The 25,885-nt window shown below is 45.8% G+C and overlaps 1 protein-coding gene and 1 long non-coding RNA gene across 3 annotated transcripts in view; one reads left to right on the plus strand and one right to left on the minus strand.

Moving 5' to 3' along the window:
* LOC120361497 (uncharacterized) overlaps positions 1 to 1,371 on the minus strand; it is a 40,526-nt gene extending 39,155 nt beyond the window's left edge. The window contains exon 1 of one of the 2 annotated variants that reach the window (XR_012515492.1): positions 1,229 to 1,371. This is a non-coding gene — a long non-coding RNA (uncharacterized LOC120361497). The remainder of the gene's footprint in view (positions 1 to 1,228) is intronic. The other variant, XR_012515495.1, reaches the window with a different exon arrangement.
* Positions 1,372 to 1,465: 94 nt separating this feature from the next.
* Positions 1,466 to 25,106, plus strand: NUP50 (nucleoporin 50). The gene is made up of 8 exons (XM_039463025.2): positions 1,466 to 1,833; positions 6,594 to 6,671; positions 9,045 to 9,128; positions 13,677 to 13,863; positions 15,715 to 16,377; positions 18,719 to 18,800; positions 20,604 to 20,722; positions 21,610 to 25,106. Exons 1-8 carry the CDS (start codon positions 1,654 to 1,656, stop codon positions 21,810 to 21,812), a joined length of 1,596 nt encoding a protein of 531 aa, XP_039318959.1. The 5' UTR covers positions 1,466 to 1,653; the 3' UTR covers positions 21,813 to 25,106.
* The last annotated feature ends 779 nt before the right edge of the window (positions 25,107 to 25,885 follow it).

A 25,885-nucleotide genomic window follows, 5' to 3' on the forward strand; every position in this document is an offset into this window, starting at 1 on the left:
AGCCTCCCAAGTAGCTGAGACTGCAGACATGCCACCACACCCGGCTAATTTTTGTATTTTCAGTAGAGACAAGGTTTCACCACGTTGGTCAGGGTGGTCTTGAACTCCTGACCTCAGGTAATCCACCCACCTCGGCCTCCCAAAGTGCTGGGATGACAGGCAGGCGCCACCGCGCTGACCTGTGTGTCATTCTTTAACCCTTGCCTTCCCTTTAAAACCTAACAATATCTTAAGAACAAAAGCATTTGCTGGGCCCGGTGGCTCACGTCTGTAACCCCGGCACTGTGGGAGGCCGAGGCGGGTGGATCACCTGAGGTCAGGAGTTCGAGACCAGCCTAGCCAACGTGGTGAAACCCTGTCTCTACTGAAAATACAAAAATTAGCCGGGCGTGGTGGCGTGTGCCTGTAGTCCCAGCTACTCGGGAGGCTGAGGCGGGAGAACGGTTTGAACCGAGATCGCGCCACTACACTCCAGCCTGGGCGAGAAAGCAAAACTCTCCGCTATTAAAAAAAAAAAAAAAAGAAAGAAAGAAAGAAAAGAAAGAAAAAAGGAAGGAAGGAAGGGGGAGAGAGAGAGAGAAAGAAAGAGAGAGAGAGAGAGGAGAGAGGAAAGAGAGGAGAGAGGAGAGAGAGGAGAGGGAGGGAGAGAAGGGGGAGAGGGAGAGACAGAAGGAGGGGGAGAGAGGGAGAGAGGAGGAGAGAGAGGGAGAGAGAGGGAGGGAGAGGGAGGGAGAGGGAGGGAGGGGGGGAAGGGAGAGAGAGAGGGAGGGGGAGGGGGGAAGGAGAATGGGGAGGGAGAGAGAGGGAGGGGGAGGGAAGGCGGGAGGGAGAGAGAGGGAGCGAAGGCACAGCGAACAGCTGGGAACGGCAGGGCGTGGGCCGAGGCACCGCAGGCTGCCGGGGACGGGCGCTCGGAGGCTGCCCAGCCCACGGACTCCCCCGGCGCAGAAAGCGCAGGCCCGCTCCCCGCTCGGCGACGGACCGCTCAACACCAAGGGGTCTCGGGGGCTGAACAGACACAGGCGACGGCACGCGCCGCAGAAACCGATGCCGCCGTCTGCCCAAGGACGCGGGGTCCCCGCCGCCCCTCCCCGCGCCGAGACGCGGCCCCTCGGGGCCACCCCGGCCGCGTCCCCAGGAACCCCAGAGGGTCGCGGGCGGCCTCTCCCCAGCCCTAAAGCTCCCGCACGCGGACACCGCGAGCCGCGGCCGCGCCCCGCCGACTGACCTTCCCGGCCGGAGCTCCTCGCGCAGCGCCAGCCCCTCGGCGGCGACTCGCGCGCGAACGGCCCAGAAGACGCGCGGCCGGCCCCGCTGGAGCCGAGCGCCCGGGCCGCCGCCGAGGTCGGCGCATGCGCGCTGGCGCGAGACGGGCGCGCTCCGCCCCACGCCGGCCTCCAGGGAGATGGGCGCATGCGCCGCGCGAGGGGCCCGGCTGGCGGAGGGAGGGGCTGCGGCCGCGGCTCCGGCGCGCGTGCGCAGTAGCTCGACGCGGGCGTTTCTTTCCTCCCTCTTTTTCGAATTGCTTTTAGGGGTAGATTCGAGTTACAAAATGGCCGCCCGGAGCGCGTTCCGCGGCGTTCCCCCCGCGGCCTCGGGCTGAGCCGGCGCTGTCGCCTCCCTGCCGAACACAGCGTGAGCCCCTCCGGGGACATGGTGTTTGAGTCTCAGGGCTTGCGGAGCACCGAGTCCTCGGAGACCCGCAGTGCGGCACCGGAAGCGGCCGAGCGCGCCCGGCCCGGCTACCGCCAGCAGCCCCGAAACCCAGCGCCGCCGCTCCCCGGCTTTCGCCGCGCCCAGGACCCGGCTAGTGCTGCGGCTGCCGCCGGGCAGGTGAGGGGGCGGCCGAGGGCGGGAGCCCGGCGCTGAGAGCCGGGAGGGAGGGCGGGAGGGAGGGCGGGAGCGGGCTCGGGCCTGCGGCGGGGGGTGCGAGTGCGGGGCTGGGGGCCGGACGCTGCGGAGGGGGATGCGGGTTCAGGGCCGGGGGCGGGACCCTGGGGGGAGACGCGGAGCCGGGGAACGGGACCTCGTGGAGGGGGTGCGGGTTCAGGGCCGGGGGCGGGACCCTGGGGGGAGACGCGGAGCCGGGGAACGGGACCTCGTGGAGGGGGTGCGGGTTCAGGGCCGAGATCCTAGGGAGGAGGGTGCGGAGCCAGGGGACTGGACCCCGGGAGGGGCTTGCGGGGCTGGAGAACGGGCCCCTGGGGAGCTGGGTGCAGGGCTAGGGGCGGGGACCCCAGGGAGGGAGCCGTGGGTCGGGCGCGCGGGTGGGGGCGGCGGCGGGTGGAGGGTGGGGTGGGATGGCGGCGGCGCGCGGCCCGGGCTGTCCGTGAAACGGGGCTCGGGCCTCCCCGGGCGGAGGCGTCGGACTCGAGGGAGGCTCGCCCGTGCGGCCCCGGCGGAGGTAAGGGGCTGGCGGGGCTGTCCCGGCCGTGCGATTCCTCTCGATTCTTCTCTCTCCCTGGCCGCCCCTCGTCTCTCTCCTCCTGGCCCCGTTGCGTCTCTGGCCTGGCTTCACTTTCTTACTGCGTTCCCGGGTCATCGATCCCCCCCTTTGCTCCGTTGCATTAAGAAACAGTTCGGAGATGTGGCATTTCTGGCTCCTTAGTCGGTCCCTGCGTTCTCTCCCTCCCGCAAGGCACCTCACTATTAAGTGTAGCCGAATCTGTGTTTTCGTTTTAAGCTGATGTTGACAAGTTCAGCTCCAAGGGCAGAGCGGCCCCGGAGGCCAGAGACCGCATAACTACATCAGGCCCAAATAATGTTTCTTCCAGTGGTTTACCTGGTCTCCTACCACGGTGCTCCATGCCTAGCAATCATGTCAGATTTGGCGGGGTTTTTTTTCCCCCAACAAACACAGACGTTTTTTAAATTTCCTTTTATTGGTTGGCTGAGATTCCGGTCAGCATGCCGGAGTGTGCGGTGGCTCGCTGTAGCCTCAAACTCCAGGGCTCAGGTGCTTCTCCTGCCTCAGTCTTCCAAGTAGCTGGGACCACACGTGTGGGCCCCTTTGCCCGGCTACGTTTTTCTTTGTATTTATTCATCTAATCTATGTCTCTTTATTTATTCATCTAATCTATGTCTCTTTATTTTTGTAGAGACCAAGTAAGTTTCCAACTCCTGGCTTTCAGTGATCCTTCTGCCTTCCTTAAATTTTTTATAATAGGAGCTAGATGTAAGACTCCAGGTGACAGCCTTGTTCTGAGTAGTTTACAGAGTGTTTTTTTTTTTTTTTTAATTTTCCGCTTCTACCATAAAAGGAAAATAGATTGTCTGACGTGTCATGCTTTGAAATAAATAGGGATTTGGTAAAATGTTTTTAGAAGTCTGGTTTGTAATCCCAAGTTATTCTTCCATGCTGCAGTGCTACAACTTTCAAGTTTTGGAGGGAAAATGGTAGTTAATAGCCTTTGCTTCTAATCAAACTTGTTTTTTAAATAATTCATTAAGCCCTTCCTCTGCTCCAGGCACTGTTTTTGTTGCTGTTGTTGTAGAGGAGTCTCACTCTGTCGCCTAGGGCTGGAGTGCAGTGGTGCAATCTTGGCTCACTGCAACTCCACCTCCCAGGTTCAAACGATTCTCCTGCCTCCGCCTCCTGAGTAGCTGGGACCACAGCCACCGGCCACCACGCCTGGCTAATTTTTTATTTTTAGTAGAGACGGGGTTTCACTACGTTGGCCAAGCTGACCTCTAACTCCTGACCTTGTGGGCCGTGATGCCTGGTCAAATGCCGTTCCCTCCTCCCCAGCCATGGTTATGGCGACAGTCTCACTCTGTTGCCCAGGCTGCGGTACAGTGACACGATGCCGGTTCACTGCAGCCTCCACCTCCCAGGTTCAGGCAGTTCTGCCTTAGCCTTCCGAGTTAACTGGGATTACAGGTGCACGCCACCACACTCGGCTAATTTTTGTATTTTTAGTAGAGATGGCGTTTCACCACGTTGGCCAGGCTGGTCTTGAACTTCTGACCTCAAGTAATCCACTCACCTCAGCCTCCCAAAGTGCTGGGATTACCGGCCTGAGCCACCTCGCCCAGCCAGCTCCAGGCACTATTCTAAGCCAGTCTTTTTATCTTTCTTAACTTTCTTAATACTTCTCTGTTCCACAGATGAAGAAACTGAGGCACAGAAATTAAATATAACTTGCCCAAGGTCTCACAGCTAAAACATGGCAAAACCGGGTTCCAGCATCTTTCCGTATTTTTTTCAAATGCTTTATGTACTATCCCAGATCACTGATGTAATTACAGACAGGTCACCTGCTGTTGGAGCTGGGCACTGATGGGGCATTTGCGGTATATCTGTAAACAAAGATCTCTGCCTTTTGGTTATATACTGATTCGATGTGTATGTTAGGGCGTGGGGGCACCTACATTTATTTAGATTATTTTGCTGTGCCACCTGTCTCTTCACTGTGGCGTGAGTTAGAAGGTAAAATTTTCCTGTTAACGGTTTTTGTGCATTCAGCTCCATCCTTTTTTCTCCATAATCTTTTTTTTCTTTCCTAAAAAAGACGGAGTCTCGCTGTGTCACAAAGGCTGGAGTGCAGTGGCGCAATCTCACTGCAACCTCCGCCTCCTGGTTTCAAGTGATTCTTCTGCCTCAGCCTCCCGAGTAGCTGGGATTACAGGCACCGCCACCACCAAGACTGGCTAATATTTGTATTTTTAGTAGAGACAAGGTTTCACCTTGTTGGCCAGGCTGGTCTCAAACTCCTGATCTCAAGTGATCCTCCTGCCTTAGCCTCCCAAAATGCTGGGGTTACAGGCGTGAGGCACTGTGCTGGCCCCACAGTGAATCTTAAATAGCAAGCATGACCATGGCGACTTCTCCAGTGCTCTGATGGAGATGTTAATAAGGAGGAAAACGGCCAGAAGAATCCGTACAGAGACCTGGTTTCTCAACAGTGAAGAATTATGTCTATTCCTGGGTGTCTTTTTGTTTGTATGGCAAAGATGAATGACAAAACCAAGTGTTTTTGGGTGGACATTAAAAAGAGAGAGTTCCCAGGCAGTGGGAAGTGTCTTTATTTCTCATACTTTGTATTTTAGAATCTTAGACTTTAAAATCATTTGTGACCAGAAAAATAGTAATCCTTATAAAAGAAAATGTAAAAATCATTAAGATGTATGAAAAGCTGAAAGCCACTATGTAATTACTCTACTGGGAATCAGATTTTAGAGGTCTTTGGAATGCTAACATTTGCATTTTACTTTGTAGATACTAAAGAGTGATGAGTCACTTTATATCTTAGTGACCACAGAGTTCTAGGAAGCTTTACTCTGGTGTGTTGTGGTGTTGAGGGCAAACAAGAGTGGGGAGAGTATCAGGAAGGAGTTCAGGCAGGTTCAACAAGTCTTGGCAAGTTCCTGGGCGAGGTGCGGAAATGAGATGGTGTTTTTGTCCAGCTGGAGAGTTAGTGAAGAAGTCAGCGCAACACTCGGCAGAGCTCAGGGTTGGGGGAGGGTTTTGTTTTGTTGTTGTTATTAGGATACTAGGATCAGAAAACAAACTGCATATTTTAAGGGCCGGACAGGCACCCTCTTTGGATAGTTGCTGGAGTCCACTGCAGAATTCATGCTGTTCCCCGACTCGTGTGCCTTCCACCAATGCCATGTTATTGAAGAGTTAAGCCACTGATTTATTTTTGAAAGGTTATACGTTCTCCGAACACTAATACATCAGTGTTAATCATTTTGAACTTCTTTTTTTTTTTTTTTTTTGAGATGAAATCTTGCTCTTATTCCTCAGTCTGGAGTGCATTGGCGAGATCTCAACTCACTGCGCCCTCGCCTCCTGGGTTCAAGCGATTCTCCTGCCTCAGTCTCCCGAGTAGCTGGGATTACAGGCGCCTGCCACTATGCCTGGCCGATTTTTGTATTTTTAATAGAGGCGTGGTTTCACCGTGTTGCCAGGTTGGTCTCAGACTCCTGACCTCAGGTCATCCGCCCGACTTGGCCTCCCAAAGTGTTAGGATTACAGGCGTGAGCCACCATGCTCGGCCTCATTTTGAACTTCTAAATGTCTTAGCAATATACAGTTTGGGGCAATGAAATGTTCAGTCTTGGGAACCATGTATCTCTGTCTAGTGTAGCCTAAAAAACAGTGTTCCTGTTGTGAAGGTGTTTCCAGCACCTTACTGATATTCTTCCTGAAAGATACACTTCTTTAATGGGTCATCTTTAAAAGAATTTTAAATTCTAAATTTTACAATTATTTTGCTTATGGCAAAACTTTTAAGTATATGCATAGAAGAAGTTAAGGACTCTTTGATCATATATACAGTACTTCAGATTCCAGATATTACAAATCAATTGATATTTCATTTTAATTTTTCCAAATTGAGTTGGTGTAGTGTTATTCAGGAGTGCTGGTGTTCCCTGGGAATCTTCTTCTGCCTCCTAGAAAAAGCCTTTATTGGATTTGTAACCCTGGAGCCTAACAGCGCCATTGTGAAGTTCTCATTAAAGCAGTTTCCAGTGGCATCAGAGGTGTTTTTTACTTCACTTCATACTAGAGTGAATTTTTCAAACTCTGTATAAGAATTTATTCATTTAGAAAAGTAAACTTTTTACTTCTGTTTTCTGTAACTTAGGTTGAAAACATGGCCAAAAGAATTGCCGAGAAGGAATTGACAGATAAGAATTGGGATCAAGAGGATGAAGCTGAAGAGGTAAAAAATAGCTTCCCTATGAGTGATTTCCTGTTTATTCTGCCTTTTAACTTCATTTTAGGCTTTCTCATGAAGACTTGTGATAAAACTGAAAGACCTTTCTAAAAACGTCATGAATGGGAGATGATAAGAAATCATACGACCTGTATTTAGTGTAGAAGTTTATTAATTACATTTCTTGTGACCTCTAGTTAGTGTAGAAATTTATTACATTTAGTTGTGCTTTTCCACTAGTGCCTGTTCCTTAAATATTCTCCTTAATAGAAGAACTTTCCTCCTGAGTTTCGTGTCCTTGAAGCATTCTAAACCCATGGTTTGCAGTAAGCCGTGTTAGTCATGACTGAAGGCTGAGTTAAGTGATCTAGTCATGAACTTAGCACACTGTCACCATCACTGTCTGCAGTGCTCCCTTTCCCTAATGCTTCTTGGAGGCTTGCTTTATTTCCTGTGTGAGTGTGTGTGTGTGTGTGTGTGTGTGTGTGTGTGTGTGTGTGTTTTTAATGGAGTCTCACTTTGTTGCCCAGGTGGGAGTACAGTGGCACAGTCTTGGCTCACTGCAACCCCCGCCTCCAAGGTTCAAAAGATTCTCCTGCCTCAGCCTCCTAAACAGCTGAGATTACAGGCGTACACCCCCATGCCCAGCTAATTTTTTTTGTATTTTCAGTAGAGACAGGGTTTCACCATGTTGGTCAGGCTGGTCTTGGACTCCTGACCTTGTGATCCACACGACTTAACCTCCCAAAGTACCGGGATTACAGACATGAGCCACTGTGCCCGGCCATTTCCTGTTCTTAATGGTAGATCTGAGATCCCTAACAATTGCATTTATGGGAACAGAATTTAGATTGGCCTAGTTGCTTTTCCAGTAAAATAAAAATGGTCTCCCCTGAGGAAATCTGATCATTTTTCCCTTATAAACAGTAGGACTGGGCATCATAGAGAGACCCCCATCGCTATTAAAAAAAAAATTTTTTTTTTTTAATTAGCTGAACATGGTGGCATGAGCCTATAGTCACAGTAGTTCAGGAAGCTGAGGGTTGCTTGAACCCAGGAGTTCAAGACTGCAGTGACCTGTGATTGTGCCACTGCACTCCAGCCTGGGTAATAGCATGAGACCCTGTCGAAAAAACCAAGACTAGAACACATCTTACAGTGCCTTATCAGCAGTGTGTCACTCTGAGGCCAGATCACTAAGGAAATCGGTAACCAAGTTAGCCTTTCAGGTGAACAGCATAGTGCTAAGTAAACAAAAGTTTAAAAACTTGCAAGTGTTCTAAAGCTTATTCTTAGATTGCCATCTTCTTTCTGAATCTTTCTAGTACTGGTCGTTTTTTCTTTACAAGTGCATGCACTCGCATATGTTTAGGGAAACCAGAATCACAAGGATGTTATGTTTGATGAGCTAAACTGACTGGTGCTTTTTAACTCTGTCTTTTGTTACGGGGGTATTTGGTTTTTTGTTATTGTTGGTTTAAGGTCTTAAGCACAGTTACATTCTGGGCTATAGTAACAACTAGATTACCGTTAACAATTTGCTTAGACATTGAAATATTCAGGAACGAAAGAACTCCCATTTGAGCATACACTAATGAAATACATGTGGAAAGATTACATTTAGTTAAGTACATTTAACTTTGTTTGGGCAAGTGCGGTCAGATGGTCCCCTCTGAGTGCAGGGATCCCATTAAGTGTAATAAAATCTGAAACAGCTATAGGTAGAATTTTTGCATGGGAAATATTTTATTCCAACCCTACAGGGTAAAAGAAAGGTTATAAACTAAAGCCAAAGATCTTCAGCAGATTTCTGACGTGGATGTCAGGAATGTGGACATCAGTGCACTTTGAGTGTGCACTGTAGAAAAGCAGTAGTTTTCCAGCAGGGTCTTAGGTGCCTCTGTGGCCTTTTGTACAGTAGGCAGGTTGGGCAGGACTCATCTTAAAAATCGTGTATGTTATAAATATAAAATTTATTTATTTTTTGAGGCAGAGTCTTGCTGTGTTGCCCAGGCTGGAGTACAGTGGTGATGTCTCCGCTCACTGCAACCTCTGCCTCCTAGGTTCAAGCAGTTCTCCTGTCTCAGCCTCCCAGGTGGCTGGGATTAGAGGTGCCCACCACCATACCCAGCTAATTTTTGTATTTTTAGTAGAGACAATTTTGCCATGTTGGCCAGACTGGTCTCAAACTCCTGACCCTAAGTTGATCCACCCGCCTCAGCCTCCCAAAGTGCAGGGATTACAGGCATGAGCCACTGTGCCTGGCCAAAATTTATTTTTTGAAAGGCTACAAACAGTGGCCCAGTTCTAGCTTCTTGTTATTGTTGAACATTTTATCAGCTTTTTGGCTTTATCTGTTTAATTTGTGTTGTCTTGCAGGTGGGAACGTTCTCACTGGCCAGTGAGGAAGTCTTGAAGAACAGAGCGATAAAGAAAGCAAAGCGCAGAAACGTGGGGTGTGAGGTGAGCGCTGCCTTCCAGCTCCTGCCACGAAATGCTCATTTGATTTCTGAGTTGCACAGCATTCTCTCCGCTGGGAGCAGTGATAGCAACAAATGCTTTCTTAAAATGCTTGTTCTTTGATGTAGATCATGGGTGATAGAAAAAAACAATAAACATAGATCTGGACCTTAATAAAGGGAGCTTATCCAGCTGAGGAAATAAATCTAGACAAATTCAAGTTGATTGACAATATGGAAAAACGAGCAAAGCCATATAGATGTGGGCAAAGTGGCATCAGATTGGAGTAAGAAAGGAAAATGCAAGGATCTTCTGAGAGTCGTGTCTGCCTCCTAGGATCGAGGCTTGGGTAGGGGGAGCCCTTTTGCTTTGCTAGAAGCATTTCATGTGTGGATTTTCTTTCTAGTATAGGATAGTATAGTCTATAAAAATGATTGATTCCTGTGCTAAGAAAGATGAAAGATTAATTGTAACTCTTAAATTGAAATAATGTGGTATTGAGCAATCACTCTGCATCTAAGAACTCTTTCCCAGTACAGTCCTCTCCCTTCAGATACATTCTATACCCAAGAGCATGTGGTCTTGGTGGCCTGGACATCCAGTGTTAGGCAGGAGAAGCCACTTTGAACATCCTGCATGGCAGCTTTGAAATAAATCTACCTTACCCCACGTTCTGCAGTGTTTAATTTTAAAAATCAAGAATATTTTCTTGGGTATCTCTAATCTGAAAATCCAAAATGCTCCGAGATCTGAAGCTTTTTGAGCACCATCGTGATGTTCCAAGGAAATGCTCATTGGAAGATTTCAGATGGTCAGGTTAGTGGAGCCACACCAGTAAGCATAACGCAGACATCCCGAGAGCGTAAACATTTCCATTCCTAAGCATTCTCCTTAAAGGACACGCAAGCTGTTACCTCCCTTTTATTTCCAAACAGAAAGGATAGTAAAGATCGATTGTTCACGCTTTGAGAAACGATGAAAAGAAACTATTACAAAAATATTCGTTACATTGCCAAAGTTTTGATCGTAAAATTTTTTCCGTTTGAAAATGTGTAAGGAAGGGAGCCAGGTAGGTGGCAGTGATAGGGAGGCGGTCTGAGACGTTTACGACAGCCAGTCAGTCCCTTGAAGCGTCTTGTAAATGTGATGATATGTGTTAATGGGAAAACAATTCAAATTTCAAAAATATTTGCAATTTTCCTAGAATATATTACTGTTGATGTTCATAGATATTGTGTAATTCAAGGCAGAGATACATAATCATATATCAAATTGATTCTCAAGTGGTTCTGGTTAGTCACTTAGCTAGTGAATGCCGTGGCTAACACCGTACATGTGCCTTCTTTATCTGCTCCATTGAACGCTTTATTTAGATTCATGAGAGGAACATCATTTCCTGAAGTTGTAAAAGCTCTTTCATGTAGAACTTCAGGTCAACAGGGTTTGCACTGCAAAGAAAGGAAATGGGTACAGGGGAAGCGTATCTCAGATCCAAGCTAGAGATTAGGTCTTCTGTTTTATAATTACTTACATTTTGCTTAAAAATTATATTAATTTCTTATTTGACAGAAATTGTATGCTTATGGTGTATAACATGGTGTTCTTTTCAAGTGTACAATACATTATTGCCTGTAGTCTCCCTGTGGTACAGTCAACCTGTTCAACTTCAGGTTTTTTTATTTGTTTTTATTCTGGTGTGATTTTATGAATTGCCTTGACTGGTGACTAAGTGCTAGATGTAGGTGTTGAGCTGAGTGATGTTTGATGGCTCTTTCACTGAGAAGGTGCAGTCAGGAGAGGGATGGCTTCCTTAAGGAGGAAATGGCCGGTCTTGGAAATGTGTTTGGAAGGACTCGGTACGCGCAAGTGGAAAGTCCCTAAAGGACCGCTAGGTGTAGAACAGGAATTAGGGCGAGGATGGGCACGGCTCCGGGAGCTCTGGCGGGATTGAAGCCATGGGACTAGACCAGAAGAGGCAGGCAAGCGGAGAGGGTCTCCGGGAGAATGAGAAACAGCAGCTCACTGCAGAAGCCAAGGGAAGTCATTTTCAGGGAGGGGCACCCACCTGTCCATTCGAAGGAAAGTCAGGAGGTAGAAACGGTGCAGACCATAATCTACAACTTAAGCTGAAGGGATGAGGGAGGGAGAGGGCAGCAGCCCTTGGGCTACTAGGGGAAATTAAACGTACGTAGATAATAGAAATCCACAGGTAATTTCAGCTGCAACTCTTAGCCTGAAGTTTTCATCAGAACTTGTATATTAGGAAAATTAAAGTCATGTCACCCACCAGAATGCTGCAATGTGGTTTTTTCCTCAGTAGTGGATTCAATAGATCTACTGAGCACTGGAGATACATTGGTGAGTTAAAAACACCAGAATTTCCTGGTCTTTGGAAAAGAAACAAATGAATACATAGTATTAATTTTCCCTCTGTAAGTGTCAGGGGGGGAAGTAAAACCAGTAAGGGAGATTGACCGACATGAGGATGTGTCAGTGCCCATGGAGCCCAGATGGGCATGTTCCTTTCTCTTTTCTTTCTTGTTTGTTTTTTCTTTTTTGACACAAGGTCTTCGTTGCTCAAGCTGTAGTGCAGTGGCACAATCTTGACGCGCTCCAGCCACTGCCTCCTGAGCTGAAGCAGTCCTGCCTCAGCCTCCTGAGTAGCTGGGATTACAGGCATGTGCCCCCACGCCCAGCTAATTTTTGCAGAGCTGAGGGCTCAGTGTGTCACCCAGGTTGCTCTCCAACTCCTGGGCTCAGGCGACCTGACTGCCTCGGCCTCCCAGAGTTCTGGGATTACAGGCGTGAGCCACCTCACCCGGCCCCCAGATGGTTATCTTCTTAGTCAACTTTTACTCTCATTTTTCTGAATATCTTTTGTTTAACTTGTGGTTCTAGAATTTTTATGATGACTCTAGAGCTAATTTACTATCAGCATTTTCCAAACTCCCTATGAATACCAAATGTCTTTTAAATTTGTGCAGAATTGAAGGCTCTAAAAAGCCACTTGTGTCTTTACAGTTTGTCCATGAATCATCGTTTTAAAATAACAGCTATCAGTTTGGTGTATTTGGAATTTTAAATGATGAAAAATCAAATTTAGAGCAACAGAATCTAAGCTGTATTTATGCATCAAAACTCATTTAAGTCAAAATTGTGCCTTCGCCCGACTTGATTGCCATAAATATATCAGTGGTCAGTGAACATCTGAAATTCTGTAGATGAGATTGAAACTCTGGTTTTAGAGAAATATGCAATAAAAAAAAATAATAAAATAAATATACAATAATATTTAGGCTAACTGGCCTGTTTAGTAAATGAAGAGTTCCAGTTTAATTTTTTTTGGTGAAATTATACACGGATGTGGAAACTTCAGATTTGTGAACTCTGTCTTAAATGTCTTAGATGTTTGGTCTAAGAAGCAGATCACTTCCTGTAATGTAATCACTTCTTTGAACAACAACAAAAAAAAGGGCTTCTAAAAATTGTAGTGAGTTTATTTAGCAAAGCACTATAGATGGAGGAACCTTTCTCTAAAAGTTCCAGGGGCGGAGAACAGCTTTAGAATCCATAAGGAATGCCAGATATTTCTAGAGTGGTTTAGGTTAGAGATGTGAGCAGGCTAGTGCGAAGGGGAAAGGCCTACTGGAAAAGCCGTGTTCAAACAACCGAGTTCGAGGAAGCAGTGAGAAAAACGAGAGTAAAACGTTGTCCTGGGTTGCTCAGCTAACAGGAGCTTGTAGATTTGAGACTTGATCATCTTTTCAGGTTTTTGTAGGCTGAAAGCTACAGATGTTCTTAGGAAATTAGGTAAATGGATATTTTTAGTTAACCTAACTTGATGTTTCTATAATTTCTGTAGGCAATAATTATGGTCTTTGATTGAATAGTACATGAAGAATCTTTCATTTCGGATTTAGTTTTATTGAGACACTTCAGTTATTCTGAGGCTGGGTGGTGGGTACATAAGTTTATAGTATTAGTCTTTTATGTCCTAAAAGTATACATAATACATTTTTTAAAATATATTTTTTAAATGTCCTTCCTGCCTATTTCAGGAAGGCAGCTTTGGGTTGTATAAAGTCTTCCCATCTCATTTCTTTCTTCTGCTTGTGCCAGCAATTTGCCTTAGAATGCTGGCTGCATGTGGAGTCTAAGTGCTATTTAGCCAAGACACTGTTGCCACTCCCTTGCTCATTTGGTAATCGAAAGTATACTGGGCCGGGCACGGGGGGCTCACGCCTGTAATCCCAGCACTTTGGGAGGCTGAGGCGGGTGAATCACGAGGTCGGGAGATGGAGACCATCCTGGCTAACAAAGCGAAACCCCTTCTCTACTAAAAATACAAAAAAGTAGTCGGGCGTGGTGGAGCGCACCTGTAGTCCCAGCTACTCGGGAGGCTGAGGCAGGAGAATCACTTGAACCCGGGAGGCGGAGGTTGCGGTGAGCCAAGATTGTGCCGCTGCACTCCAGCCTGAGTGACCGAGCGAGACTCCATCTCAAAAAAAAGAAGTATACTTACCTAATATGTACTCTGTCTTTATATTTCAGTCTGACAGTGGAGGAGCCTTTAAAGGTTTTAAAGGTTTGGTTGTGCCTTCTGGAGGAGGACGGTTTCCTGGATTTGGTAGTGGTGCTGGAGGGAAGCCTTTAGAAGGACTTTCTAATGGAAACAACGTAACCAGTGCCCCTCCCTTCAGCAGTGCAAGGGCAGCCGCAGAGCCCAAGGTAGCCTTTGGTAAGTAGGCTCCTGTCCCCCAGCCACCTCTGTGTAAGTAGAATCTATGGAAAAGCGCTTTGCAGAGATGTTTTTCTTATACCTGCTCCGTGTCTTAGAACCATGTGAGCAAAAACAGTCTAATGATGAAAGAGATGGAACTTAGGGAGGTGTCGGTTATTTACAGAGTAAGCTGGTAGAGCACACGGGCTTCAGATCCAAAACAGACCTTCATTTTGTTCGCAGCTCTGCCAGTTACCAGTTGTGTGACCCTGGCCTCTAAGCCTCAGATGCCCAATTTTGAAAGGAGAATGACCCTCAGAATTGACCTAGAGTCAAAAGAGAAGATGCTGTGTAGACAGATAGACCCTTTGTGTGCCAAGGGCTTTCTGTGTGCCTGACACCAAAATGGAGGCCAGGAACTCGGATGAAGTTGTCTGTGGCCAGGGTCCCTCCCAGGCTAGGTTTGTCTGGGTATGGGATGTGTTGATTGCCTGATCCTGTTTTGAGGGAATTAGTTGAAAACTCTTGGAATTAGCAACAGAAAATGCAATCATGGGTGAAAATCTTGGGAATGATCCTGACTGGTTGAGTTGTTTTTAGCTAATTATTCTGAAAGTGTACACAGTTTGATATTAATTTGGCCAAATGTTTATTTAGTGTGATTTAAAATACGCGCTTTCTGTTAAGATCTTTTAACTACAGCCATCCCCTAGTATCCTGGGGATTGGTTTCAGCACTTCTTGGATGTTCAAGTCCTGTAGTGAGACCAGCATAACTCTTGGATAGGAAAAGTGAGTGTCCATATCTACTGGTTCCTCATCTCCAGAGTGACTGCATTGAGATGGGGTCTCGCTCTGTCACCCAGGCTGGAGTACATTGGTGTGATCTCGGCTCACTGCAGCCACTACCTCCGAGCTGAAGTGATCCTCCCACATCAGCCTTCCCAGGCGCTGGGACTGTCGGCGCATGCCACAACACCCAGCTAATTTTTGTGTTTTTTTGTAAAGATGATGTTTTGCCATGTTGGCTAGGCTGGTGGTAATCTCCTGAGCTCAAGCAGTTGGCCTGCCTCAGCCTTCCAAAATATTGGGATTACAGGCCTGAGCCACCGTGCCTGACTGAGTACCACGTTTCACAGGTGCGGGACCTGCAGGTACAGAGGGCCGACTGCACTTTAATACTGTTTATCCCAACAACCTTGGGGGTTAAGGGTTAATGCTGACCTGCTATTCTGACAATGCTGTAGGTACCCTTTTGTCTATGGCTACATCATCCTGGACACACCTGATCTCATCTCAGGCATCCATTTGAAGGAAAAGGTTATTTAAAAAATGTGTAGTGTCTTAATGCAAGCATATGGTGGTTAGTGTTCTTGCATAAAGTTTGATTTGATCTTTATTAATCAGCTTTACTGATAACCGGTTACTAAATACTACTCCTTGAATACATATTTCTTGAGCTGTCACAAAAATAGGATACAGTTGGCCAGGCGCAGTGGTTCACGCCTGTAATCCCAGGATTTTGGGAGGCCAGGTGGGTGGATCACGAGCTCAGGAGTTTGAGACCAGCCTGGCCAACATGGTGAAACCCCGTCTCTACTAAAAATGCAAAAATTAGCTGGGCGTGGTGGCAGGCGCCTGTAGTCCCAGCCGCTGGGGAGGCTGAGGCAGGAGAACTGCTTGAACCCGGGAGGCAGAGGTTGCAGTGAGCTGAGATCGTACTCCAGCCTGGGTGACAGCAAGACTCTGTCTCGGGGTTGGGGGAAAGATAGGATAGAGTCAAAGCAAAAGTATGAAGGCAGAATGGCAGAAAAATCTAGACGATTTCATCAAGTTTGTCTTGAATGATTTAATTATTGACATCCTGTAGGTTCTCTTGCTGCCAATGGCCCTACCGCCTTGGTTGAGAAGAAAGTTTCAAATCCCAAAACGAATGGGGACGGTCAGCAGCCCTCCTCCTCTGGCCTGGCTTCCAGTAAAGCTTGTGTCGGGAACGCCTATCACAGGCAGTTGGCTGCCTTGAACTGCTCCGTCCGGGATTGGATAGTGAAGCACGTGAACACAAACCCCCTCTGCGATCTGACACCTATCTTTAAAGACTATGAGAACTACCTAGCCAACATTGAACAGCAGCACGGAGAGGGCGGCAGGAATTCCGAAAGCGAACCCGACCGACCGGCAGCCGAAACGCGGTCTTTTTCCCTTTTCGGCTCGACAAAATTACAGCAAGAGTCAACATTTTTGTTTCATGGCAACAAAACTGAAGATGCAGCTGAAAAGAAGGTGGAGGTTGGAACTGAGAAGAAAACAGACCCATCGCTGGGAGCGACAAGTGCCTCATTTAACTTCGGCAAGACAGTCGACAGCTCTGTTGCGGGCTCGTTAAGCTCTGTCCCCCTGACTGGATTTTCATTTTCCCCTGGAAACTCCAGTTTATTTGGCAAAGATGTTACCCAGAGTAAACCAGTGTCCTCACCATTTCCCGCTAAGCCATTGGAGGGCCAAGTGGAAGGAGACAGCAGTGAATGCAAAGGTAAGTACCAGGCTTGTCATTGGGTTTAGATTTGTGTTTCTTGAGAAAGGTAGAGGCCTGGATTTGGAATTGATCTAGAGTCACATTGAGACGTTGTCACCCGCTCCATGTGTGATCTCTGAGTTTCAGATTCCTTATTTTTAAAAGAGTAAGACCTATTTTGTAGGGTTGTTTATAAGGATTAAAAATAATAATAATAAAATGAATTTTAAAACATCTGACCCTGAGAAGTCTCAAACACACATGGAGTAGCATATGAAAAAGAAGTAAAGACTTTTTTGAAAATTGTGTTTTGGAAAAGTTCATCAAGTTCATTATGAATGTCCCCTGAATTGATCTGGACTTAGGAGATTTGACTGTAAATAAAGTCACGTGGCAAAACAGTACATGACTGTACAGTAAAAATGTAGACTTTGCATAGCTATAGAGACTTTTCATAGCTACAGAGAACAAATCCTCCTGTGGGTGTGGAGGTACCTCCTTTCCAGAGGACAGCCGTGGTGTCTGAGTGGCGTCTCCTGTACGTATTATCAGTGCCCCAGACCAGGCAAAGGTCTGGGCCTTAGTCTGGGCCCTTCACTCCCTTTGTTTTTAGCTAAAAAGTGGGGTGATACCATAACACCACTTCCTCATATGGTGGTTGTGAACAAATGATGTCTGTGAAGATACCCACTTATAAGCAGTTAAAAGTGAGGCCGGGTGAAGTGGCCCACATCTGTAATCTCAGCACTTTGGGAGGCTGAAGTGGAAAGCTCACCTGAGGCCAGGAGTTTTGAGACCAGCCTGGGCAGCATAGCAAGACCCCATCTCTACAAAAATTTTTAAAAATATAGCCAGGCAAGGTGGTGGTTGTCTGTAGTCACAGCTGCTCTAGAGGCTGAGGTGGGAGCATCTCTTGAGCTCAGGAGTTCAAGGTTGCACGATTGCACCACTGCACTCCAGCCTGGGCAACACAGAAAGACCTCGTCTCAACAAAAGAAAAGGTGTACTCCTCAGACATAGGAACATTGATCCTTGAGGAAGAAAACTGCATTTGCCAGTTTGCTGCTGAAATATGTTTTTCCAGCAGGAGGCTAGACTTCCATTACTGTTTTGCCTTGCCCTGCTTTCAAGTGTATCCTCAGGCGTGGGCCCTCAGGACCAAGGGTGAAGGAAGTGTCTCCCCTTTTACTTCTTCTCTGCCTCCCAGAAGTAAAGACACATGGGGAGTCTTTTCCCGAGGCAGGCAGTGGGACAGCGAGAGTCCCAGTGGATGCAGGACGCCCCTCAGTCCCTTGGTTATCACAGTTTACGCATCAGAAGACGGGAGACTAGAGTGATAAAATGAACAGTCCTGTCTGATTTAAATGTGATCTAATCATCTGAGCATCACAGTTTTTTTCTTAGAATTGCTTTTTTAGTGAGTTTTTATGCAACTGCCATCCTCTTTAAGAGGATCTTTTATACATGCGGTTTTTTAATTTTTTTGAGATGGTCTCAGTCTCACCCAGGCTAGAGTGCAGTGGCACAATCAGGGTTCACTGCAGCCTTGACCTCCCAGGCTCAAGCGAGCCTTCTATTTCAGTCTGCCCAGGACCTGGGTCCACAGGGATGCACTACCACATCTGGTTAACTTTTTTATTTTTTGTAGAGATGGTGGGGGGTTGTGTTGACTGGGCTGGTCTTGAACTCATGGGCTCAAGCGATCTTCCTGCTTTGGCCGCACAGTGTGCCGGGATTACAGACATGAGCCACCGTACCTGGCCTAATACATGTGTTTAAATAGTGTTTTGTTTAAATGATGTTCCACATCTCCTGTGTTTGGGAGACCCCATTAGTGGGGATACCATTGATAACAGAGCAGTGACCCATGTGGCAATTCAGACAAAGTTTAAATTACTTACGCCATGACAGCTTGCCTCCTGTTTAAAAAAAAAAAATGTATTTTTCTGTCTTTGGCCATTATTGATACTGGTTGTGGATATATCCTCACAGGAATATTCAGGGGTGAAGGTATTAAAATCCTATCTGAGATGTCATTTTTGAGTGGGTAATTTGAATAGAGTATTATTTTTCTGTAAATGTCCTAAGTACGGAGATTTTTCCATTCTAGGTTTTCTATGTACCGGGAGTTATTTTAGAATTAAGAAGTATGTTCCCATTAAAAAGGATGCTTGTTTTTCACAAAGTAGTTACAATCCAGCAGGCGCTCCCTCTGCCGTCCCCCCATTGGGTGTGCATTTTAGTCTGTGGGTACGTGGAGTGCTCAGCTGGAGGTTTAGGGTGTTACGTAACAAAACTTCTGTTACTTTTTTAAGCTCTGGGTTGGAATCTGACTGAATTATTGTCATTTTTATAAAAGGTGGAGATGAAGAAGAGAGTGATGAGCCACCCAAAGTAGTAGTTACTGAAGTAAAAGAAGACGACGCTTTTTACTCCAAAAAGTAAGAGGCACCAGGACCTGCTGGTGTGTGTGTTTAGAGACATGGTAGCGTTCTTCAGGCTGGAGAACGTCCTCACACAGCTTGACTGAGCATTCAGTCCGGGGGTCAAGCTTTGCCTGCTTTCAAGTGGAACAGGAAAGAATTCTTGGCCAGTTTATTTTTAAAAAGCCAGTTCTAGAAATGTCCTGGTGGCAGGTCTCAATCTCTTCTGTCACTTTAGCTCTTTTAAAGTGCTTTAGAGACAGGCTCTTCCATGATCTTCCCAACTCCATCCCGTCCCACCTTCTCTTTTTCTCCCTCCCGCTCCTACTCCCCTAACAAAAGAAATCTCAAGTCACTGATTTCAGGTTTGGCTTCACTTACTTTACTCTGGAGGCATCTCTGATCCCTTCCTGGAGGCTTGGTTGGCCTTTCTGGATTTTCTAATAGTCAAAAAGTTGTGCACAGTAACCATTCCTTCCTCTTTAGGAAGGCGAGAACTTGCATCTTCCTTTCAGTTAAATGAGATTAGTTTTTACAAAAGTGTTTGCTGAAAAAAACCTTTGTGCAATTTCAGAAGCTTCTAAGATGTGTTTTTGTAATGCAAACATTTCAGAATAATGAGCCAGCAATTTTCCATGTAATAGGTCACCACATCCTGTAGGATTCCCAGGTGTTAGTTTCAAGAACTTTTAAAAGAGGCCAACAGTTTCTTCTTTATGTGTTTAAATTTCATTACTCACATGACATAAAGGAGTGACTCTTTTTTTTTTTTTTTTTTGGAGACGGAGTTTTGCTCTTGTTACCCAGGCTGGAGTGCAATGGCGCGATCTCGGCTCACCGCAACCTCCGCCTCCTGGGTTCAGGCAATTCTCCTGCCTCAGCCTCCTGAGTAGCTGGGATTACAGGCACGCGCCACCATGTTTTTTTAAGAATGAATCAAATTGAGGCCAGGCGCTGTGGCTCACGCCTGTAATCCCAGCACTTTGGGAAGCTGAGACGGGCAGATCACCTGAGGTCAGGAGTTCCAGACCAACCTGGCCAACATGGTGTGAAACCCTGTCTCTACTAAAAATGCCAAAATTAGCCAGGTGCAGTGGTACATGCCTATAATCTCAGCTATTTGGAAGGCTGAGGCACTAAGAATTACTTGAACCCGGAAAGCAGAGGTTGGAGTGAGCCGAGATCATGCCACTACACTTCAGCCTGGGCCACAGAGTGAGAGACTCTGTCTCAAAATAAACGAATAAATAAATGAGTGGGGTTGTATTATTAATAACCTCAGGAGATGTGTAGCATAGGAGGCTGGAATGGTATTTGATTACTTTGTTATTCAACCCTACCCAAGAACGTTTTCCAAATTTCCTTTCAAAATGTTGGTCAGTCAAAAACTGAGGGAGCCTCGAGACTTTAAAATAAGAAATAGGCCCAAGAAAAGGAGAGGCGGGCGAGATGCAGGACAGAATCTTTGTCCTATATTTGCTCCTGTCTGTAGAGGACCAGAGCAGCTCTCTGGAGCCCAGGGCCAAAGGAGCAGAACAGGGAGGGAGGGCCGTTGAGCTCTTGAGTTTGACTGACTTGAGAACATGGTTTCAGAAAGTCTTACAAAAAGTTTCATGGGGCCCATTGTTTAATTTGGAAAAGTGGGGAGGAGTTTTAGTATCTCCAGGCAGATTTTCTTGTTCTGGTTTTTGCCTAGGCTCAGTTTGGATCAATTAAAGATTTATCCTGAAGTTTCCTGTACTCTCACGTAATACAGATTTTCCGCACAAGTGTGAAGAGTGGTCGTTAGAAAACTGTGTGACCTGTTCCTTTTCTCCGTAGGTGTAAGCTATTTTACAAGAAAGACAATGAGTTTAAAGAGAAAGGCATTGGTACTCTGCACTTAAAGCCTACAGTGAATCAGAAGACACAGCTTTTGGTGCGGGCAGACACCAATTTAGGTGGGTACCTTTTTTTCAGTTGGCACAAAATCATCATCCTCGCATAGTATAGACAAGCCTTTACCCTGCTGCCTCAAGGGTGTTCATGTTTTTAAACAGAGCACATTCTGGCCAAATTCATCTACATTTATTGAGTATAGATTTAGTTTTGAGTCTGAGGATAATAGTGTATAAGGAATCATAGATGTGTTAAAAGCTATCAACAAAATGATTTCTCATTTTCCTTTGTGTTAGGAATGTGACAAGCTAGAGATTAGACAGTTTAATAAAACACCCAAGGGAAATGAACCTTCTAAAGGAATCCTTTTTATATAGCAAGTAATCACTAACCCATCGCTGTCTGCCCTCAGTTTTACCCTGACAACAGCCCATTGCAAGGAGCCTGGCACCCAGAGGAGGAAGGGCAGGCCTGAGGAAGGGTGAACAGTGGGCTGCGTTGCAGAAGGAAACGCCAGGGAGGCATTTTTCTTTCCCATGGGCTTAGCTAGTGAGTAATAACATCACGGTCATGTCACTCTTGCCCAGGGAGCTGCGCTGGCCTCCCTGACAGAGATGTCCTTTGTTGGTGTGGCTCAGTGAAGACTCTGGGTTGTGCCACCGTGTTCTTCAGTTCAAAAACAGACAGGATTGGGAGGGCTGACGGTTCTGAGCAAGGCTGTGGGCTCTGTGAGAAACGCAGAGACTCGGGCTGGAGCCTAGGGCAAGTCCTGCCTGAGGCTTACGGTTCTCGGAGCACCAGTCCCAGTTTTGCGACCTTCCCGTTGGCTCCCCAGATCAGATCCATTAAGTATACGTGGCTTTACTGTTTACTGTTTAGCATGTTACGGACGCCTTCGGTGGAGCTGCAGTTTATATCATTTTGATGGATTTTGTTTGTTTACATGCAGGCAACATATTGTTGAATGTTCTGATTCCGCCCAATATGCCATGTACCCGAACAGGGAAAAATAACGTTCTTATCGTCTGTGTTCCAAACCCACCAATTGATGAGAAGAACGCCTCCCTCCCGGTTACCATGTTGATTCGGGTGAAAACCAGCGAGGATGCAGATGAGTTGCACAAAATTTTACTGGAGAAAAAGGATGCCTGAGCATGCACAGTCAGCTGTGGGATGGTCACCACACTGCTGCTTCTCCCACCGCCCCTTAAAACTTCGTTTTTCTTCTCTTCTTTGACATTCTGAGAACTTATAGATAACTTAAGACTCCTGTGAGGAAGATTAACATAGCCAATAAAACGTTTAAATGTTAAGTGTCAGGGTTCTGAAGAACTGTCTAAAGTGTAAAATACATTTGAATGCAATTTTTGGAGGATTTTTTTTAATGTTCCTTTGTTTATTAAACTAACCATAAGTGATTTCTTCAAGGACTGCAATCAGGGTATCGATTCGCTTTCCCAAAGGCTCTTCAACCATGGGTTTTGGGGTCTGCCGCCACCACCACCAGAAAGGCTTTGGAACAGGGTACCCGGCCGTGTCCAGAAGGAAGCTGGCCTGCATGCTTCTCTCCGGTGGGCTCGACCGACATGTGACTCGTTCTGTTACCAAATGAACCGGACTGGCACGCTGTGACAGATGTTTGTCCTCTGCTTTTTGATTTTTAAGCTAAAATGTGAGTACTAAGAGTTCACCTCAGCGTTCTAGTCATTGGCCTGTAACCCTGTGGGCTGCCTCACCAGAATTCAGGAATCGCATTTTCATCTTAAAAGGAAATGAGTCGCTTGTGAAGGAGTTTCTGGTTTTGTAGTTTCTAGTCATGAGGTGCCGTTACTTCTTCATTCCCCTAAAGAGGAAATTAAGGGGGGATTGCCAGGAATGGGTTTAAAAGCACAAACTTGGTAGCTTATCCTCTACAGCATGGACCGTGGACCCGTACGAAATGAAAGTGAAGTCGCAGTGAAACCATCATAGAGAAAGATGATGCTCATAGGCATCTGTACCATGATCAACCCCACACGTATGAAAACCATTACCAAGTGAGGGCCTGGGAGCTCTGACACCCGAGCCATGTGAATTCACTGGGAAGCATGGAATGAGGTCATGGAAGAGAAAATCGTGTGTAAATTTTGCCTTAACTTTAGACAGCAGTGTATTATTCGTCTGATACCTGAAATATCTTTAAGAAGATTCCATGTGTCTGGAAGGGAGCCATGGTTATGCACGCAAATATCCATGTCACTTCTCCAGAGTCGTCAGGTAACATGAGCATTCTTTGAAGACTCTGGGCACGTGCATAAGATTCAAAATTTAACATTAAAATTCCACTTTCATTGCTCATGAATCATTTGAGACTAGTATCAGCTGATCTTGTGTAGAGGCTGAGGGTCAGTGCCCAAGGGCTCACGTGTGTATGTCCTGATCTTCAGTGCAGAGTGTATTCTCATTTAGAAGAGAGCAGTCAGAATAACTGGACGGTACAGATCCTTTTTTAAAACTACAATTTAAGTATAAAGTTTTTTTTTTGTGGGGGGGGGTCAATTTTATGATCAGTTATGATTAACTCCTGAGTACCTGAGGTGTGCGATCGGGCCAGCGCTGTCCTGAGGTTCTTGCTGTACTTTCAGCGTTTTGATCCCACCGGGGGAGGTTGGCCTAGCGTGTGGCTTTGGATGAGTCCGTGCGGAGAGGTGTGCCTCTGCTGTTAGAGGATGCGTTCAGACATAGCTGTGGTACGCACCTAGGGAGGACGTGGCCATTGTTCTTACGTTTACTTTAGAATTGAGAATGCACGTGAGTTTTTGTTGCAGGTGAGTTATAGTAAGCAAATGGTTGATGCTGTTAAAATAACATCGGCCCGGCCCGATTCACGTGAGGTTTATTCAACTTTTAAAAAGATGAAGAGGAACTAAGGGGAACAAAGTTAAGTTTGCTGCAGCTTCGCCACACATGTGCCCCTGGCAGCAGCTGGAATCGGAAGCTTGCAGGCATCTTTGGGGCACTTCAGTGTTCCTGACACGGTACTTTGTTATTAACTGTGTGTCTATGGAAAGTTTACAGAAAATGGCATGAAAAGATCATGATTGGATTACCTGTTAAGCCTCTCCTTTCTGTAAAAAATCGTTTCTATATTTTTAAATTAGTGGGTATGTGTGGCTTTCTGTTTTCCTAACATTCCCAGCAAATTGCTGCTGCTAAGACTATCACTGTTAAGGTGAAAATTACAGGGGAAAATGTGATGCATATACCATAACTCAAAATGTGATATTTTCTTAAAATGACTCTTTTATGCTTTAGAACTGGTTGGTTTCCACTTTATCAGTGTAAAGAACCTGAATATATGTGGATTTTATTGTAAAATTTAACTCCTTTTTACTTGGGGCATGGGGCCCCTGGAGGGCTTACCTATTTTCCCCACTATGTTATCAGCTAATTCTGATTTATGGGTTTAGTTTAACAAAATTAGGCTTTAAAACGTTTAATGTGGACTGAAAGTTTCATCTTTTGTCTGAGAATCTATGAATTGTATCATATACAGGCCTAAAGTAAGGTGTGTATTTTGTTATTCTAAAATTGTTTAGCATCTTGACAAATACTAAGTATCCCAGTGGCCTTTTTTTAAAAAAAAAAAAAAAAAAACCTGTGTGTCCATCTCATCCTTTTGTGCATTCCTAGTAAGCAAAAAAATTTCTTATGCCATCTTCATTATTGGAATTACAGACTGAAAATCTGTCCAGTTTTTAAATTAGTTTAGATTGTTTTCCACGGAAAGATAAGTCCGACTGTTCGTGGACTGATTTTAAGAGGATTATTCTATTTTACAATTTCAATTCTAAATCACATTTTATATATGCTGCATGCCAAAAAAAAAAAAGCTACTTTTTCTGGTGTAGAGGGGAAGAAAAACGAATACTCTACCTTATTCTTCTCTACTAAGAGTTCAAAACAAATGTTCACTGAGAGCCTTTTCAGTAAGTAAAAGCTAAAGGTGAACAAGTTGTTTTGAGCATTTTGTCAGTTACTCTATTTCAGAAGAGTCAAAATAGAAGCATGATGCATTTGAAGGCTTTGCAAACTCCTAAACCCCTGATGAGTCCCCTCATTCTGGAGGTGGGTATTTTAAGAAACTGGTGTGTCCTGTATGGCAGTGGGGTCTCTTCCAGTCCAGCACTCTCAACACAGGCCACGGTCTGTTCTCAGCCAGTAACAATCATACTGAGGACGAAGGACTCTCCATTTGATGCAGACACAATTGTAACAGAAATGTAAAACTTCTTAGCGATCAGATGGATCAATTGTTTGCTTTTCACTTTAAATAGGAAATTGTTTTCTAAAACTAAAATACTTGAATTGTCAGACAATATTATCTCAGCTGTATTAGTTTTTGAATGCTCCCATCAAGGAAGTGTAACAATCCATGAAATGTGAATAAATGAAAAGTAAACAAAATTCCAGTGTGTGAGTTTCATGTTGCTCTTTGATGCACTCGGCATTAACACAGGTCAGACCTGAGGAAGCAGCAGCCACACAGAAGCCACAACTAGAAACCCTTGAACAACAGGAGGGTCGGCTTGGAGGTGAGAAAGAGACCGGTTTATTACCAGTCTCCTTGTTGGGGGATGAGAGTACTTTTAAACCATTCAGACCAAGGGTCTCTGTTGGATTAAAATCTTCACAAGTTGTAACGGGAACTGTTGACTCTTAATGCGCTAGTGTGCAAAGCACTGGCTAGGTGCTTTATGTGGATTATCTTGGTCAGTCCTCACAGCACAGCTTTGAGACATATATTTTTTAACTTTTCCTATGTTAGCATTTATTTGGTTTATAAGGGATATTTCCTAGTTTAAAAAAAAAAAATGCAGACTTTAAGTTATCCATCAAAGTGTTTTCCTGAACTATGAGCATCTAATAGAAACTAAATGACACTGAGAGAATGCTATCTGAAGAGTAAGATTGCGCCTAAACCGTACCTGCCCTATTTAGGTATTCAACTGCATGGCCGGGCTAGAACCCTGTTTCTCAGAAGTGGTCCTGGGACTAGTCCGACACATAGGAACTTCCTAGAAATGCAAAGCCGGCTTGGTATGGTGGCTCATGCCTGTAATCCTAACGCTTAGGGAGGCCAAGGCGGGTGGATCACTTGAGCCCAGGAGTTCGAGACCAGCCTATGCAACATAGCAAAAGCCCTGCTCTACAAAGAATACAAAGGTGGCACACACCTGTAGTCC

The sequence above is a fragment of the Saimiri boliviensis genome, chromosome 21, assembly GCF_048565385.1.
Source record: "Saimiri boliviensis isolate mSaiBol1 chromosome 21, mSaiBol1.pri, whole genome shotgun sequence".
NCBI lineage: Eukaryota > Metazoa > Chordata > Mammalia > Primates > Cebidae > Saimiri > Saimiri boliviensis.